The 19,548-nt window shown below is 39.4% G+C and overlaps 1 protein-coding gene across 4 annotated transcripts in view; it reads right to left on the bottom strand.

Moving 5' to 3' along the window:
- Window positions 1-13,154: 13,154 nt before the first annotated feature.
- The window catches only part of LOC102546663 (tyrosine-protein phosphatase non-receptor type substrate 1-like), an 83,177-nt gene continuing 76,783 nt past the window's right edge, over window positions 13,155-19,548 (bottom strand). For 2 of the 4 annotated variants that reach the window (XM_087640126.1, XM_087640135.1), the window contains 2 exons: window positions 14,337-14,450; window positions 13,155-13,319 (listed from right to left, as the gene is read on the bottom strand). In XM_087640126.1, coding sequence (XP_087496252.1) covers window positions 13,318-13,319; window positions 14,337-14,450 — 116 coding nt within the window. In that variant the 3' untranslated portion in view covers window positions 13,155-13,317. Of the gene's footprint in view, window positions 13,320-14,336; window positions 14,451-17,774; window positions 17,834-19,548 lie in introns of those variants that run through there. The other 2 variants (XM_087640121.1, XR_015674310.1) reach the window with 2 other exon arrangements.

Raw genomic sequence — 19,548 nt, 5'->3', positions numbered from 1 at the left:
GATCTCTCCTTAGAGACACAGCCAGAATAGAGCAAATACATAGGGGAATGCCAGCAGCAAACCACTGAACTGAGAATGGTATCCTTGTTGAAGGAATCAGAAAAAGGACTGAAAGATCTTGAAGGGACTTGAGACCCCATATGATCGAAAATGCCAACCACCCAGAGCTTCCAGGGACTAAGCCACTACCCAAAGTCTATACATGGACTGACTCTGGACTCCAACCGCATAGGTAGCAATTAATAGCCTAGGAAGAGCACCAGTGGAAGGGGAAGTCCTTAGTCCTGCCAAGACTCAACACCTAGAGAAAGTGATTTTTGGGGGGAGGGAGGTAATGGGGGAAGCATGGGGAGGGGAACACCCATAGACAAGGGGAGGCGGAGGGGATAGGGGGATGGTGTTCGGGAAACCGGTAAAGGGAATAACAATCGAAATGTTAATAAGAAATACCCAAGTTAATAAAGATGAAAGAAATATTTCTTGTTTCTTACATTAATAGTTTAATTCCATAATATTGACATTAGGCCATAGTTTCAGGTTCAGTTTCACTCTGTAATGTTTTCCACCCACTTCTCCTCTCCTTATTCTTGGAACTTCCCTAAATGCTTATAGTAAGCAAACTTTCATCTTGGTAAAATATCTTTCTCACGTCTGAACTTCTCTAAATTACTTTCTTGGAATTCCCCTTTCAATGATGAGAAAAATGAGTTTATGGATGGAGAATGCAAATGCAACGGTTTGGGTAACTTTTCTAGTGTGCCATGAGTTTTAATAGCTCGGTCCCTAGAGTAGATGAGTAGATTTACTAGAATAACTGTGAGAGCTTTTTTTTTTTTATTAACTTGAGTATTTCTTATATACATTTCAAGTGTTATTCCCTTTCCCGGTTTCCGGGCAAACATCCCCCTCCCCCCTCCCCTTCCTTATGGGTGTTCCCCTCCCAACCCTCCCCCCATTGCCGCCCTCCCCCCATAGTCTAGTTCACTGGGGGTACAGACTTAGCAGGACCCAGGGCTTCCCCTTCCACTGGTGCTCTTACTAGGATATTCATTGCTACCTATGGGGTCAGAGTCCAGGGTAAGTCCATGTATAGTGTTTAGGTAGTGGCTTAGTCCCTGGAAGCTCTGGTTGCTTGACATTGTTGTACTTTTGGGGTCTCGAGCCCCTTCAAGCTCTTCCAGTTCTTTCTCTGATTCCTTCAACAGGGGACTTATTCGCAGTTCAGTGGTTTGCTGCTGGCATTCGCCTCTGTATTTGCTGTATTCTGGTTGTGTCTCTCAGGAGCGATCTACATCCAGCTCCTGTCGGTCTGCACTTCTTTGCTTCATCCATCTTGTCTAATTGGGTGGCTGTATATGTATGGGCCACATGTGGGGCAGGCTCTGAATGGGGGTTCCTTCAGTCTCTGTTTTAACCTTTGCCTCTCCCTTCCCTGCCAAGGGTATTCTTTTTCCTCATTTAAAGAAGGAGTGAAGCATTCACATTTTGATCATCCGTCTTGAGTTTCGTTTGTTCTAGGGATCTAGGGTAATTCAAACATTTGGGCTAAAAGCCACTTATCAATGAGTGCATACCATGTATGTCTTTCTGTGATTGAGTTAGCTCACTCAGGATGATATTTTCCAGTTCCAACCATTTGCCTACGAATTTCATAAGCTCGTTGTTTTTGATAGCTGAGTAATATTCCATTGTGTAAATGTACCACATTTTCTGTATCCATTACTCTGTTGAAGGGCATCTGGGTTCTTTCCATTTTCTGGCTATTATAAATAAGGCTGCGATGAACATAGTGGAGCACGTGTCTCTTTTATATGTTGAGGCATCTTTTGGGTATATGCCCAAGAGAGGTATAGCTGGATCCTCAGGCAGTTCAATGTCCAATTTTCTGAGGAACCTCCAGACTGATTTCCAGAATGGTTTTACCAGTCTGCAATCCCACCAACAATGGAGGAGTGTTCCTCTTTCTCCACATCCTCGCCAGCATCTGCTGTCACCTGAGTCTTTGATCTTAGCCATTCTCACTGGTGTGAGGTGAAATCTCAGGGTTGTTTTGATTTGCATTTCCCTTATGACTAAAGATGTTGAACATTTCTTTAGGTGTTTCTCAGCCATTCGGCATTCCTCAGCTGTGAATTCTTTGTTTAGCTCTGAACCCCATTTTTTAATAGGGTTATTTGCTTCCCTGCGGTCTAACTTCTTGAGTTCTTTGTATATTTTGGATATAAGGCCTCTATCTGTTGTAGGATTGGTAAAGATCTTTTCCCAATCTGTTGGTTGCCGTTTTGTCCTAACCACCGTGTCCTTTGCCTTACAGAAGCTTTGCAGTTTTATGAGATCCCATTTGTCGATTCTTGATCTTAGAGCATAAGCCATTGGTGTTTTGTTCAGGAAATTTTTTCCAGTGCCCATGTGTTCCAGATGCTTCCCTAGTTTTTCTTCTATTAGTTTGAGTGTGTCCGGTTTGATGTGGAGGTCCTTGATCCACTTGGACTTAAGCTTTGTACAGGGTGATAAGGATGGATCGATCTGCATTCTTCTACATGTTGCCCTCCAGTTGAACCAGCACCATTTGCTGAAAATGCTATCTTTTTTCCCATTGGATGGTTTTGGCTCCTTTGTCAAAAATCAAGTGACCATAGGTGTGTGGGTTCATTTCTGGGTCTTCAATTCTATTCCATTGGTCTATCTGTCTGTCTCTGTACCAATACCATGCAGTTTTTATCACTATTGCTCTGTAATACTGCTTGAGTTCAGGGATAGTGATTCCCCCTGAAGTCCTTTTATTGTTGAGGATAGCTTTAGCTATCCTGGGTTTTTTGTTATTCCAGATGAATTTGCAAATTGTTCTGTCTAACTCTTTGAAGAATTGGATTGGTATTTTGATGGGGATTGCATTGAATCTGTAGATTGCTTTTGGTAAAATGGCCATTTTTACTATATTAATTCTGCCAATCCATGAGCATGGGAGATCTTTCCATCTTCTGAGGTCTTCTTCAATTTCTTTCCTCAGTGTCTTGAAGTTCTTATTGTACAGATCTTTTACTTGCTTGGTTAAAGTCACACCGAGGTACTTTATATTATTTGGGTCTATTATGAAGGGTGTCGTTTCCCTAATTTCTTTCTCGGCTTGTTTCTCTTTTGTATAGAGGAAGGCAACTGATTTATTTGAGTTAATTTTATACCCAGCCACTTTGCTGAAGTTGTTTATCAGCTTTAGTAGTTCTCTGGTGGAACTTTTGTGATCACTTAAATATACTACCATATCATCTGCAAATAGTGATATTTTGACTTCTTCTTTTCCGATCTGTATCCCCTTGATCTCCTTTTGTTGTCTGATTGCTCTGGCTAGAACTTCAAGAACTATATTGAATAAGTAGGGAGAGAGTGTGCAGCCTTGTCTAGTCCCTGATTTTAGAGGGATTGCTTCAAGTTTCTCTCCATTTAGTTTAATGTTAGCAACTGGTTTGCTGTATATGGCTTTTACTATGTTTAGGTATGGGCCTTGAATTCCTATTCTTTCCAGGACTTTTATCATGAAGGGGTGTTGAATTTTGTCAAATGCTTTCTCAGCATCTAATGAAATGATCATGTGGTTCTGTTCTTTCAGTTTGTTTATATGATGGATCACGTTGATGGTTTTCCGTATATTAAACCATCCCTGCATGCCTGGGATGAAGCCTACTTGATCATGGTGGATGATTGTTTTGATGTGCTCTTGAATTCGGTTTGCCAGAATTTTATTGAGTATTTTTGCGTCGATATTCATAAGGGAAATTGGTCTGAAGTTCTCTTTCTTTCTTGTGTCTTTGTGTGGTTTAGGTATAAGAGTAATTGTGGCTTCGTAGAAGGAATTCGGTAGTGCTCCATCTGTTTCAATTTTGTGGAATAGTTTGGATAATATTGGTATGAGGTCTTCTATGAAGGTTTGATAGAATTCTGCACTAAACCCGTCTGGACCTGGGCTCTTTTTGGTTGGGAGACCTTTAATGACTGCTTCTATTTCCTTAGGAGTTATGGGGTTGTTTAACTGGTTTATCTGTTCCTGATTTAACTTCGATACCTGGTATCTGTCTAGGAAATTGTCCATTTCCTGAAGATTTTCAAGTTTTGTTGAATATAGGTTTTTATAGTAAGAGCTGATGATTTTTTGAATTTCCTCTGAATCTGTAGTTATGTCTCCCTTTTCATTTCTGATTTTGTTAATTTGGACACACTCTCTGTGTCCTCTCGTTACTCTGGCTAAGGGTTTATCTATCTTGTTGATTTTCTCAAAGAACCATCTTTTGGTTCTGTTGATTCTTTCTATGGTCCTTTTTGTTTCTACTTGGTTGATTTCGGCTCTGAGTTTGATTATTTCCTGCCTTCTACTCCTCCTGGGTGTATTTGCTTCTTTTTGTTCTAGAGCTTTTAGGTGTGCTGTCAAGCTGCTGACATATGCTCTTTCCTGTTTCTTTCTGTAGGCACTCAGCGCTTTGAGTTTTCCTCTTAGCACAGCTTTCATTGTGTGCCATAAGTTTGGGTATGTTGTATCTTCATTTTCATTAAATTCTAAAAAGTTTTTAATTTCTTTCTTTATTTCTTCCTTGACCAGGTTATCATTGAGTAGAGCATTGTTCAATTTCCACGTATATGTGGGCATTCTTCCCTTATTGTTATTGAAGACCAGTTTTAGGCCGTGGTGGTCCGATAGCACGCATGGGATTATTTCTATCTTTCTGTACCTGTTGAGGCCCGTTTTTTGACCAATTATATGGTCAATTTTGGAGAAAGTACCATGAGGAGCTGAGAAGAAGGTATATCCTTTTGCTTTAGGATAGAATGTTCTATAGATATCCGTTAAGTCCATTTGGCTCATGACTTCCCTTAGTCTGTCGACATCACTGTTTAATTTCTGTTTCCATGATCTGTCCATTGATGAGAGTGGGGTGTTGAAATCTCCTACTATTATTGTGTGAGGTGCAATGTGCGTTTTGAGCTTTAGTAAGGTTTCTTTTACGTATGTAGGTGCCCTTGTATTTGGGGCATAGATATTTAGGATTGAGAGTTCATCTTGTTGGATTTTTCTTTTGATGAATATGAAGTATCCTTCCTTATCTTTTTTGATGACTTTTAGTTGAAAATTGATTTTATTTGATATTAGAATGGCTACTCCAGCTTGCTTCTTCTGACCATTTGCTTGGAAAATTGTTTTCCAGCCTTTCACTCTGAGGTAGTGTCTGTCTTTGTCTCTGAGGTGTGTTTCCTGTAGGCAGCAGAATGCAGGGTCCTCGTTGCGTATCCAGTTTGTTAATCTATGTCTTTTTATTGGGGAGTTGAGGCCATTGATATTGAGAGATATTAAGGAATAGTGATTATTGCTTCCTGTTATATTCATATTTGGATGTGAGGTTATGTTTGTGTGCTTTTCTTCTCACTGTTTTGTTGCCAAGACGATTAGTTTCTTGCTTCTTCTAGGGTTTAGCTTGCCTCCTTATGTTGGGCTTTACCATTTATTATCCTCTGTAGTGCTGTATTGTAGAAAGATATTGTGTAAATTTGGTTTTGTCATGGAATATCTTGGTTTTTCCATCTATGTTAATTGAGAGTTTTGCAGGATACAGTAACCTGGGCTGGCATTTGTGTTCTCTTAGGGTCTGTATGACATCAGTCCAGGATCTTCTGGCCTTCATAGTTTCTGGCGAAAAGTCTGGTGTGATTCTGATAGGTCTGCCTTTATATGTTACTTGACCTTTTTCCCTTACTGCTTTTAATATTCTTTCTTTATTTTGTGCGTTTGGTGTTTTGCCTATTATGTGACGGGAGGTGTTTCTTTTCTGGTCCAATCTATTTGGAGTTCTGTAGGCTTCTTGTATGCCTATGGCTATCTCTTTTTTTAGGTTAGGGAAGTTTTCTTCTATGATTTTGTTGAAGATATTTACTGGTCCTTTGAGCTGGGAGTCTTCACTCTCTTCTATACCTATTATCCTTAGGTTTGATCTTCTCTTGAGTCCTGGATTTCCTGTATGTAGCTTTTTCCACTTTACATTATCTTTGACAGTTGAGTCAATGATTTCTATGGAATCTTCTGCTCCTGAGATTCTCTATTCCATCTCTTGTATTCTGTCGGTGAAGCTTGTATCTACAGCTCCTTGTCTCTTCTTTTGGTTTTCTATATCCAGGGTTGTTTCCATGTGTTCTTTCTTGACTGCATCTATTTCCATTTTTAATTCCTTCAACTGTTTAATTGTATTTTCCTGGAATTCTTTCAGGGATTTTTGTGTCTCCTCTCTATGGGCTTCTACTTATTTATTTATGATTTCCTGGAATTCTTTCAGGGATTTTTGTGATTCCTCTCTGTAGGCTTCTACTTGTTCTCTAAGGGAGTTCTTCACGTCTTTCTTGAAGTCCTCCAGCATCATGATCAAATATGATTTTGAAACTAGATCTTGCTTTTCTGGTGTGTTTGGATATCCATGTTTGTTTTGATGGGAGAATTGGGCTCCGATGGTGCCATGTAGTCTTGGTTTCTGTTGCTTGGGTTCCTGCACTTGCCTCTCGCCATCAGATTATCTCTAGTGTTACTTTGTTCTGCTATTTCTGACAGTGGCTAGACTGTCCTATAAGCCTGTGTGTCAGGAGTGCTGTAGACCTGTTTTCCTGTTTTCTTTCAGCCTGTTATGGTGACAGAGCGTTCTGCTTTCGGGCGTGTAGTTTTTCCTCTCTACAGGTCTTCAGCTGTTCCTGTGGGCCTGTGTCTTGAGTTCACCAGGCAGGTCACTTGCAGCAGAAAAGTTGGTCTTACCTGTGGTCCCAAGAGTCAAGTTTGCTCGCGGGGTGCTGCCCACGAGCTCTCTGCGGCGGCAGCAACCAGGAAGATCTGCGCCTCCGTTTCCGGGAGCTTCAGTGCACCAGGTTTTTAGATGGTGTTTGGTGTTTCCCTCTGGAATCAGTAATGTGTGCAGAGTGCAGTCTCTTCTGGTTTCCCAGGCGTGTCTGCCTCTATGAAGGTTTAGCTCTCCCTCTCACGGGATTTGGGTGCAGAGAACAGATGTAAATTTTATAAAGGACCAGCTCTTGTGGCGATGATGGCTGTGCTTTTGTCTGGGTTTTTTTTTTTATTCCAAATGAATATGCAAATTGCTCTCTCCACCTCTATGAAGAATTAAGTTGGAATTTTAATGGGGATTACATTGAATCTGTAGATTCCTTTTGGCAAAGTGACCATTTTTACTATATTAATCCTGCCAATTCACAAGCATGGGAGATCTTTCCATCTTCTTAGATCTTGAATGTCCTTCTTCAGAGACTTGAAGATTTTTAACTAACTTGGTTAAAGTCACACTGAAGAAGTAGTGGGAAAGTGGGCAACTTTGTCTACTCCCTGATTTTAAGTGGGATTTCGTCAAATTTCTCTCCAATTAGGTTGATGTGAGCTACTGGTTTGTTGTATATTGCTTTTACTCTGTTTATGTCTGGGCCTTGAATTCCTGATCTTTCCATGATTTTTAGCATAAAGGGGTGTTGAATTTTGTCAAATGCTTTCTCATCCTTTAATGAAGTGATCATGTGGTTTTTACCATTGAGTTTGTTTATATAGTGGATCATGTTGATGGATTTCTGTATATAGAACCAGTGCTGCATCCCTGGGATAAAGCCTAATTGATGATGATAGATTATCATTTTGATGTGTTTTTGGATTCAGTTTGCAAGAATTTTATTGACTAGTTTTGTGCCAATATTCATGAGGCCAATTGGTCTGAAGTTGTCTTTCATTGTTGTCTCTTTTTGTGGTTTAAGTATAAGAGTGACTATGGCTTCATAGAAGGACTTTGGTAGTGTTCTGTCTGTTTCTATTTTGTGGAATAGTTTGGACAGTATTCATAGGAGGTCATGTATGAAGGTCTGAGAATTCTGCCCTAAACCAATCTGTTCCTGGGCTCTTTTAATTGGGAGACTTTTAATAACTACTTCTATGTCTTTAGAAGTTATGGGCTTGTTTAGATAGTATATATGTTCCTGATTTAAATTTGGTACATGAAATTTGTCTAGAGAATTGTCCATTTCCTCTAAATTTTCCAGTTTTGTTGAATATAGGCTTTTGTAGCAGGATCTGATGATTTTTTGAATTTCCTGAGAATCTGTTGTTATGTCGGCTTTTTCATTTCTGATTTTGTTAATTTGGATACATTCTCTGTGCCCTCTGGTTAGTCCAGCTAAGGGTTTATCTATCTTGTTGATTTTCTCAAAGAACCAGCTCCTTGCTTTGTTGATTTGTATCTTTCTACTTGTTGATTTCAGCTCTGAGTTTGATTATTTCCTGCTTCTACTTTTCCTGGGTGTATTTGCTTCTTTTTTTTCTAGAGCTTTTACGTGTGCTTTCAAGCTGCTTATATATGTTCTCTCCTGTTTCTTTCTGCAGGCACTCAGAGCTATGAGTTTTCCTCTTAGCACAGCTTTCATTGTGTCCCATAAGTCTGGGTATGTTGTACCTTCATTTTCATTAAATTCTAAGAAGTCTTTAATTTCTTTCTTAATTTCTTTCTTGACCAGGTTATCACTGAGTAGAGCATTGCTCAACTTCCATGTATATGTGGGCATTCTTCCCTTATTGTCATTGAAGACCAGTTCTAGCCCGTGGTGGTCTGATAGAATGCATAGGATTATTTCTATCTTTCTGTATCTGTGAGGCCTGTTTTATAACCAAATATATGGTCAATTATGGAGAAAGTAGTATGAGGTGTTGAGAAGAAAGTGTATCCTTTTGTTTTAGGATAGAATGTTCTATAAATGTCTGTTAAATCAATTTGGTTCATGACTTCTCTTAATCTGTCCATGTCTCTGTTTAATTTCTGTTTCCATGATCTGTCCATTGACCAGAGTAGGGTGTTGAAACCTCCTACTATTATTGTGTGAGGTGAAATGTGTGCTTTGAGGTTTAGTAAGGTGTCCTTTATGTATGTAGGTGTCCTTGTATTTGGAGCATAGATATTTAGGATTTAGGAGAGTTCATCTTGGTGGATTTTTCCTTTGATGAATATGAAGTGTTCTTCCTTATCTTTTTTGATGACTTTTGCTTGAAAATTGATTTTATTCGATTTTAGAATGGCTACTCCAGCTTGCTTCTTCAGACCATTTGCTTGGAAAGTTTTTTTACAGCATTTCACTCTGAGGTAGTTTCTGTCCTTGTCTCTGAGGTGTGTTTCCTGTAAGCAGCAGTATGCAGGGTCCTCATTGCGTATCCAGTTTGTTAAGGTATGTCTTTTTATTGGGGAATTGAGTCCATTGGTGTTGTGAGATTAAGGAATGGTAATTGTTGATTCCTGTTATATTCGTATTTAGATGTCAGATTATATTTGTGTGCTTTTCTTTTGTTAGATTCTCTTTAATCTAGCCCATTATATATCGATCTGTCAAGCTTTCTATCTAGAGCATCAGATTTTTATTTATTCTTAATACCCAAAATATATTGATATGCTAATTTCTCTACTTGGAGCCTCAGATGCTTCTGTACTAGTAACTTCTATAGTATATGTCTGCATTTACTCTGCCTGGTGTCACAGACTTTTATCATAACTCTTTATTTGGAGTCAGTGAATATTGTATCCACTTGATTATTGAAGTCCTCAGCTAAAGTCACATTTTGGTTAATATTTATATGGAACACAAAGATCTTCACATCCTTTGCCCATTTGCAAACATCTTTCTCACCAATTTTCCTATCAAGATCTTTCTAAGACCCTGGCCTTCTAGCCAATCCATTGGCTACAACCCATGAGTCATTGACCAATTGTACATCTGGACATTTCTTACTCCAAACAGAGTTTAATGCCATTTGTATTGCCTGGAGCTCTGCCAACTGTGGAGATTTCTCTTCAACCATATCTTTCAGGGTTGTCCCATAACTGGATTATAATGCTAGTACTGTCCACTTCTGAGTGGTACCTGCATAATGTGCAGACAGTCAATAAACCAGGTCATAGGATTCTCATCTAGAGTCAGCTAATTATAGGGAACACCTCATGACACTATAGGTGCATACCTGACAGCAGATGACATTATAACGGCAGTATAAACTATAGACATTTGTAGAACATCTTCATGTAACTTGCTTTGCCATCAGGACCTGCTTGGCCTGGTCGCATATATACCACTTCCATTAGATAATAGACTAGTGTTCACCTCCTACTTTATTACCTTAAAGAACTGATAATACCCAGTTCAGGACAGAACATGTCACATGGTAAATTGGTGCCTATTGTCAAATGTTCAGTTTCCACTAAGGCCCAATAGCAGACTAAGAGCTGTTTTCCAAAGGAAAAATAATTGTGTGTAGATGATGGTAGAACTTTGTTCCAAAATCCCTAAGGTGTCTTCTGTGATTCACCTACAGGAGCTTGCCAGAGGCTCCAAAGAGCAGCTCTCTCCACCACTGATACCTCAAGATCCATCGAGTGTGCTTTATCATATGGTCTAAGTTGTAGAGCACTGTGTATCTATTGCTGTGCTTTCTCCTGTTCCTGGCCGGCACAAAGATCACAACTTTCTGAGTCACTTAAGAGCCTGAGTAACATACTCAAATGAGGAGTGTGCTGTCTACAGAATCCAAATAGACCCACATTGTGCTTCATTCTTAGTGGTTGGAGGGACCAGGTGAAATAGCTCATCTTTCACCTTAGAAGCAATAACTCTGCATATTCCACACCTCTGGACTCCTAAGAATTTCACTTAGGTAAACAGTCCTTAAATTTTGCTTGGATTTATTTCCCAGCCTCTAACATATGTGTTCCAGTGAGTCCAAAATGGTTGCTACCTCCATCTTACTTGGTCCAATCCATATTATGTCATCAATATAGTTTACCAATGTGAAGTTTTGTGAAAGAGAGAATCAAGATCCCTTCTAACTACGTTATAACACAGGGGCAGGAAAGTTAATATATCCTTGAGGGAAAAATATAAAGGTATTCTGCTGGCATTCCCAAATGAAAGCAAATTGCTGCTTGGATACCTTATAGACAGGCACTGAGATAAACCATTTGATAGATTTGGGGCTTGTATTTTGGAGGCTTTCCAAGAAGATCTCTGGCCTGGCCAGGTGCTAGGGTTCAGGTGAATTGGAGAGAACATGAGCAGGGTGGTGGAATTGCTTCCTCACTGACTCCACTGCTGAAGGTGTCTCCACAACCACCTCTTCTGCTGATGCTTCTGTTGATGCAAGATGCGGCGTAGGTCACTCTGCACTGAGTTGGTACAGACTGAGCTTCTGGCAACATTTTCAGGAGAGCAGTTCTCTTTACCAAGCAGCAGTGTTATAGAACTTATGACAGAAGCTCTCAGATGATGGCAGAGTAATTCTCTCACACTTTATGCCTTGTGGATATAATCCTTATATACAATTTTGTGGTGGATCAGGGTCTCACAGTACTTGTTTCATATTGGCTTGGTCTGAGAGATTTGGGATACCTTATTTACATACAGAAGGGCTTCAGGTGCTGCCCCTACATGACTGATGGCCACAAACCTCTTTACAGGATATGTGTTGGTCTGTAACTACATGATAGGGCCCTGGTTTCAGAAGCAGGCAAGGCAGGTGACCCTTCGGAGTCTCTGAGGCTTCAAACCTAGCTCAACTTTACCAGGCTTCCTCTCACAGCTCACTGCCCTACAGTAGATCAATAACTACATACCCGATATCAGGAGATATGTTAATTTGCTTAAGTAACAAAACTACATTTGGCACATCAGCTGCAGTCAGTGTTACTACCTGATTTCGGTTTCAAAATTCAACTGTCATTCTCTATCATCTCCATGTCTTCTGAATTGACCAGATAGGAGAGTTAAAAGGAAATGTGATGGGAACCACCACCCCTACTTCTTTTAAGTCCTTGGTGGTGGGAGTAACTTCTGAAATTCCCATATGCATAAGGTATTGTTTTTGATTCACAAATTTTATTTGGCACAGGCTCACTAATAAAATAAATAAAGGTTCCCACTTAACCTTTACAACCATTGTAGCCCACACTCCACAGCTCAGGAAACAAATATGAGGATTCTGCCAAATTCTAAGTATATCTATCCCAATTAACCATTCTGTAACTGGGGAAATGACCACGGGATATGTTTAAAGATTTATTGGACCTACTGTGAGTCAGACATCAGCCAAAACTCCATTAATTATCATGCCTCCAAACACCCTATTTTACCTGGAAGGCATCAATGTTTCTTGGGATCTCCTAGGACTGGGGTAAATTCAGAGTGAGTATCCAATAGACCCTAGGACATCTGATTATTTCCTTTTGCCTAGTGTACAGTTACCCTTGTAAACTCCATGAGTCTCTCTTGTGAAGAACAGGAGAATGGCTAACAGTAAACCTTTTAGGTGTCTCATCATGATCCCTCCTCAAGGAAACCTGGACACACATAAATTGAAAAGGTTCTCAGTCTGCAAACTGACTCAAACCCAAAAATTGATGCACTGCACAAGATTACCTTCTGCCATGATCCAATGAAGACTTTCTTTCATTTATTTGAGTTTTTTGTGTATACAGATCAAACAAATATGCAGTAGGTTTCCTATCATTCTCATGCCTGTAAATATCATGATTAATTAACCAGTACCAAAGGTGCGTTTGAGTTGTGCCATTATAAATTTTACCTTTCTTATGCTGCCAATTTTGGGCTAGGTCATTATTATAAACATTGTTTGGTCTAAACTGTCCATTATAATAACTATGATCACCTTGTCTCTGGTGATTCATTGCTGTCACATGTCCCTTACTTCCCTGTGGTCTACTTAAACCCATTGAACTTAATTCATCCAATGCAACAGTATCTACACTGTAAGGTCTGGCACAAGGAAAAGCATAAGAACAAATTCTTCAAATGTCCTCATGTCCCACTCCCCAGTTTGTTTCTTATAATATTCATGAAGATTCTTCTGGTCCTTATAATTGTGGAGGTTTAGATTTTACATAACATACCCACTCTAGCTTTACAATTCACCAGACCCTTAAAATACCCCTCATCAACATTAAGCCAAGGAATATCAAATATCTCTAACTCCTTTTCAATAGGTAGGCCCTCCAATTCTGGATTGTAGTTCATTCCAGATATAGTCAAATTGACAACCAAGGATCGACATTACCATGTACATATTTAAATTAATGTAATAATGAACATAAAGATATCTAGAATTTAATTCAAAATGCACAGCATTAAAACTCTGGGACAATGATACATATACAGAGGAAAAACCAGAAATTTTGAATTCAAGTTGTCCTAATTGTGTATTTATGAACAGTCTTCAGTGGCTTCTCATCAACATCTATCTCCATGCCGAATCTCTACAAGAAAAGTGATGGCAAATATTTAGGCTCCAGTGTGGTAGAGGATAAAAGAGAAAACTATGGAGAATCAATTCTGGCTGGATACTTCTTTCAATATTTACAACTTATCTTACTGCTATAGTGTCTGAGATTCAGCTTTTATCCTAGCACCCCTGCCCTGATCACTCATGTCAGCAAACAGATGCCCATGTCAGCAAAGTGACATGTAGCGTTTCAGTCTAGCTCCTAAATCACTCAGTCTTCTGGGTCTATTCTGCATGATAACAGTCAGGTCAAAGCAGAAATAGTCATTTTTACCTGCCATCTCTAATGTCTAAATTTTAGTACATAATCTAGATTTGATATTTCCCACGCACTCATTGTTTTTCACTGAAATCACCTGAAATAGGAATTTTGAGTCCAATACACAAGATCCTACTCCTGGACAATGTATCATCACATCTTCTAGGATACATTGGTCATCTCTTTAGATCCTGAACTGAACAATTCTATAATAGGAACAGAATTTCTGAGACATTAGGATGTCTCAAAGGTATCATGAGATTCTTGAGGAGACTCTATGTCTTAATATTTTGTGATGAATGGCATGGCAATCATACTGATTTTATCCCTCCTATGGAGTCCACAGACTAACATCTATCTGGTGTTTCAAATACAAAATGTTCCAGATATACTAGGTAGGGATATTGATTCTTATTCTCAGTTGACATGGCTCTTTGGAAGATTTAGATGGTACACTATTGCTAGAGGAGGTACATCACAGACACTGAACTTTGAAAGTAAATGTTTTTTTACACTTCCAATTTGTTCAATCTGGCCATGCTTTTTGCTTAAGAATATGAGCACCCCACTGTCTCTCTTGGTTGCCACCACTCTCCAGCATGATGTACTCATAAGATATTAAAATAGCAGGTGGCCAAATAAACCTTTTCATCTATAAACTATTTTAGTCATGGAGTTTTGTCATATTAACAGAAATTTAACTAATATATCTTTATTCCCCCCCTAACTTACATTCAGGAATTTTGCATCTGTGACTGGAAATGAGAGTGACAGCAATTACCAGCAATAGTTTGTATCCAAGGAGTGCAGCTGCAAGGATTTTAACAATGGCTGATGTCTTCAGTTCTGAAAATTAAGGAGTAGGAGAAACCAATAAAAAAAATCACATTAGTTGTCTCTTCTTGGGCCACTGGTTAACTTCTAAGCCTAACAAAGCTCTAAGAACTTTGAGTCTGTTTTCTTTCCCTGTGAAATTCACTTTCCCTGTGAAATTTAAGTTAGAAAACATGAAGAGGGTGTCTACATGTAGAAGAATGAAAATTCATGTATATTTATCAACCTGCACAAACGCCAAGTCCAAGTGGAACAAAAATCAAAAAATAAGACTGGATCCAATATCTCATAGAAAAGAAATTGGGAAATACCTTACACATAGGTACTGAAAATAATTCACTAAACAGAATATCAATGGCTCAGGCTCTAAGACCAACAATTGATAAATAAGACTTCATGAAACTATGAACTTCTGTAAGGAAAATGACACTGTCAATAGGACAAAACAGCAGCCTAAATACTGAGAATGGATCTTCTACAAACCTATGTCTATCAGAGAGGTAATATTCAAAATTTACGAATTACTCAATGAGGTAGTCAACAAGAAACCAAATAACCGGAAGTCCCACACCCACGGATCCCGGCCCGCAGCAGCTCTCTGCTCCCAGACCCCGTGAGAGAGAGACGCAACCGCCTGGTCAGGTGGGCACTCCTGAGGCTGCAGAGCGGAAGAGACCACCAACACTGCTCACCCTTGCCCACATCCCTGGCCCAAGAGGAAACAGTATAAGGCCTCGGGGCTCCCGTGGGGGAGGGCCCAGGAGCGGCAGGACCCCTGCCTGAGACACCACAGGAACCTGAAGGAAACCAGATAAACAGTTCTCTGCACCCAAATCCCCTGGGAGGGAGAGATAAACCTTTAGAGAGGCAGACAAGCCTGGGAAACCAGAAGAGACTGCTCTCTGCACACACATCTCGGACGCCAAAGGAAAAGCCAAAGACCATCTGGAACCCTGGTGCACTGAAGCTCCCGGAAGGGGCGGCACAGGTCTTCCTGGTTGCTGCCGCTGCAGAGAGCCCGTGGGCAGCACCCCACGAGCGAACTTGAGCCTCGGGACCACAGGGAAGAACAACTTTTCTGCTGCAAAAAAGCTGCCTGGTAAACTCAAGACACAGGCCCATAGGAACAGCTGAAGACCTGTAGAGAAGAAAAACTACACGCCCAAAAGCAGAACACTCTGTCCCCATAACTGACTGAAAGAGAGGAAAACAGGTCTACAGCACTCCTGACACACAGGCTCATAGGACAGTCTAGCCACTGTCAGAAATAGCAGAACAAAGTAACACTAGAGATAATATGATGGCAAGAGGCAAGCGCAGGAACCCAAGCAACAAAAACCAAGACTACATGGCACCATCAGAGCCCAATTCTCCCATCAAAACAAACATGGAATATCCAAACACACCAGAAAAGCAAGACCTAGTTTCAAAATCATTTTTGATCATGATGCTGGAGGACTTCAAGAAAGACGTGAAGAACTCCCTTAGAGAACAAGTAGAAGCCTACAGAGAGGAATCGCAAAAATGCCTGAAAGAATTCCAGGAAAACATAAATAAACAAGTAGAAGCCCATAGAGAGGAGACACAAAAATCCCTGAAAGAATTCCAGGAAAATACAATTAAACAGTTGAAGGAATTAAAAATGGAAATAGATGCAGTCAAGAAAGAACACATGGAAACAACCCTGGATATAGAAAACCAAAAGAAGAGACAAGGAGCTGTAGATACAAGTTTCACCAACAGAATACAAGAGATGGAAGAGAGAATCACAGGAACAGAAGATTCCATAGAAATCATTGACTCAACTGTCAAAGATAATGTAAAGCGGAAAAAGCTACTGGTCCAAAACATACAGGAAATCCAGGACTCAATGAGAAGATCAAACCTAAGGATAATAGGTATAGAAGAGAGTGAAGACTCCCAGCTCAAAGGACCAGTAAATATCTTCAACAAAATCATAGAAGAAAACTTCCCTAGCCTAAAAAAAGAGATACCCATAGGCATACAAGAAGCCTACAGAACTCCAAATAGATTGGACCAGAAAAGAAACACCTCCTGTCACATAATAGTCAAAACACCAAACAGACAAAATAAAGAAAGAATATTAAAAGCAGTAAGGGAAAAAGGTCAAGTAACATATAAAGGCAGACTTATCGGAATCTCACAAGACTTTTCGCCAGAAACTATGAAGGCCAGAAGATCCTGGACAGATGTCATACAGACCCTAAGAGAACACAAATGCCAGCCCAGGTTACTGTATCCTGCAAAACTCTCAATTAACATAGATGGAGAAACCAAGATATTCCATGACAAAACCAAATTTACACCATATCTTTCTACAAATCCAGCACTACAAAGGTTAATAAATGGTAAAGCCCAACATAAGGAGGCAAGCTATACCCTAGAAGAAGCAAGAAACTAATTGTCTTGGCAACAAAACAAAGAGAAGAAAAGCACACAAACATAACCTCACATCTAAATATGAATATAACAGGAAGCAATAATCACTATTCCTTAATATCTCTCAACATCAATGGCCTCAACTCCCCAATAAAAAGACATAGATTAACAAACTGGATATGCAACGAGGACCCTGCATTCTGCTGCCTACAGGAAACACACCTCAGAGACAAAGACAGACACTACCTCAGAGTGAAAGGCTGGAAAACAACTTTCCAAGCAAATGGTCAGAAGAAGCAAGCTGGAGTAGCCATTCTAATATCAAATAAAATCAATTTTCAATTAAAAGTCATCAAAAAAGATAAGGAAGGACACTTCATATTCATCAAAGGAAAAATCCACCAAGATGAACTCTCAATCCTAAATATCTATGCCACAAATACAAGGGCACCTACATACGTAAAAGAAACCTTACTAAAGCTCAAAACACACATTGCACCTCACACAATAATAGTGGGAGATTTCAACACACCACTCTCATCAATGGACAGATCATGGGAATAGAAATTAAACAGAGACGTAGACAGACTAAGAGAAGTCATGAGCCAAATGGACTTAACGGATATTTATAGAACTTTCTATCCTAAAGCAAAAGGATATACCTTCCTCTCAGCTCCTCATGGTACTTTCTCCAAAATTGACCATATAGTTCGTCAAAAAACGGGCCTCAACAGGTACAGAAAGATAGAAATAATCCCATGCGTGCTATCAGACCACCACGGCTTAAAACTGGTCTTCAATAACAATAAGGGAAGAATTCCCACATATACGTGGAAATTGAACAATGCTCTACTCAATGATAACCTACTCAAGGAAGAAATAAAGAAAGAAATAAAAAACTTTTTAGAATTTAATGAAAATGAAGGTACAACATACCCAAACTTATGGCACACAATGAAAGCTCTGCTAAGAGGAAAACTCATAGCGCTGTGTTCCTGCAGAAAGAAACAGGAAAGAGCATATGTCAGCAGCTTGATAGCACACCTAAAAGCTCTAGAGCAAAAAGAAGCAAATACACCCAGGAGGAGTAGAAGGCAGGAAATAATCAAACTCAGAGCTGAAATCAACCAAGTAGTAACAAAAAGGACCATAGAAAGAATCAACAGAACCAAAAGTTGGTTCTTTGAGAAAATCAACAAGATAGATAAACCCTTAGCCACACTAACGAGAGGACCCAGAGAGTGTGTCCAAATTAACAAAATCAGAATTGAAAAGGGAGACATAACTACAGATTCAGAGGAAATTCAAAAAATCATCAGATCTTACTATAAAAACCTATATTCAGCAAAACTTGAAAATCTACAGGAAATGGACAATTTCCTAGACAGATACCAGGTATCGAAGTTAAATCAGGAACAGATAAACCAGTTAAACAACCCCATAACTCCTAAGGAAATAGAAGCAGTCATTAAAGGTCTCCCAACCAAAAAGAGCCCAGGTCCAGACGGGTTTAGTGCAGAATTCTATCAAACCTTCATAGAAGACCTCATACCAATATTATCCAAACTATTCCACAAAATTGAAACAGATGGAGCACTACCGAATTCCTTCTATGAAGCCACAATTACTCTTATACCTAAACCACACAAAGACCCAACAAAGAAAGAGAACTTCAGACCAATTTCCCTTATGAATATTGACGCAAAAATACTCAATAAAATTCTGGCAAACCGAATTCAAGAGCACATCAAATCAATCATCCACCATGATCAAGTAGGCTTCATCCCAGGCATGCAGGGATGGTTTAATATACGGAAAACCACCAATGTGATCCATTATATAAACAAACTGAAAGAACAAAACCACATGATCATTTCATTAGATGCTGAGAAAGCATTTGACAAAATTCAACACCCCTTCATGATAAAAGTCCTGGAAAGAATGGGAATTCAAGGCTCATACCTAAACATAGTAAAAGCCATATACAGCAAACCAGTTGCTAACATTAAACTAAATGGAGAGAAACTTGAAGCAATCCCACTAAAATCAGGGAGTAGACAAGGCTGCCCACTCTCTCCCTACTTATTCAATATAGTTCTTGAAGTTCTAGCCAGAGCACTCAGACAACAGTAGGAGGTCAAGGGGATACAGATCGGAAAAGAAGAAGTCAAAATATCACTATTTGCAGATGATATGATAGTTTATTTAAGTGATCCCAAAAGTTCCACCAGAGAACTACTAAAGCTGATAAACAACTTCAGCAAAGTGGCTGGGTATAAAATTAACTCAAATAAATCAGTAGCCTTCCTCTACACAAAAGAGAATCAAGCCGAGAAAGAAATTAGGGAAACGACACCCTTCATAAAAGACCCAAATTATATAAAGTACCTCGGTGTGACTTTAACCAAGCAAGTAAAAGATTTGGACAATAAGAACTTCAAGACACTGAGGAAAGAAATTGAAGAAGACCTCAGAAGATGGAAAGATCTCCCATGCTCATGGATTGGCAGGATTAATATAGTAAAAATGGCCATTTTACCAAAAGCGATCTACAGATTCAATGCAATCCCCATAAAAATACCAATCCAATTCTTCAAAGAGTTAGACAGAACAATTTGCAAATTCATCTGGAATAACAAAAAACCCAGGATAGCTAAAACTATCCTCAACAATAAAAGGACTTCAGGGGGAATCACTATCCCTGAACTCA

This window comes from Rattus norvegicus, chromosome 2 (genome assembly GCF_021556685.1).
Source record: "Rattus norvegicus strain SHRSP/BbbUtx chromosome 2, alternate assembly SHRSP_T2T, whole genome shotgun sequence".
In the NCBI taxonomy this organism is placed as follows: domain Eukaryota; kingdom Metazoa; phylum Chordata; class Mammalia; order Rodentia; family Muridae; genus Rattus; species Rattus norvegicus.
This window is presented reverse-complemented; position numbering and strand designations above follow the sequence as displayed.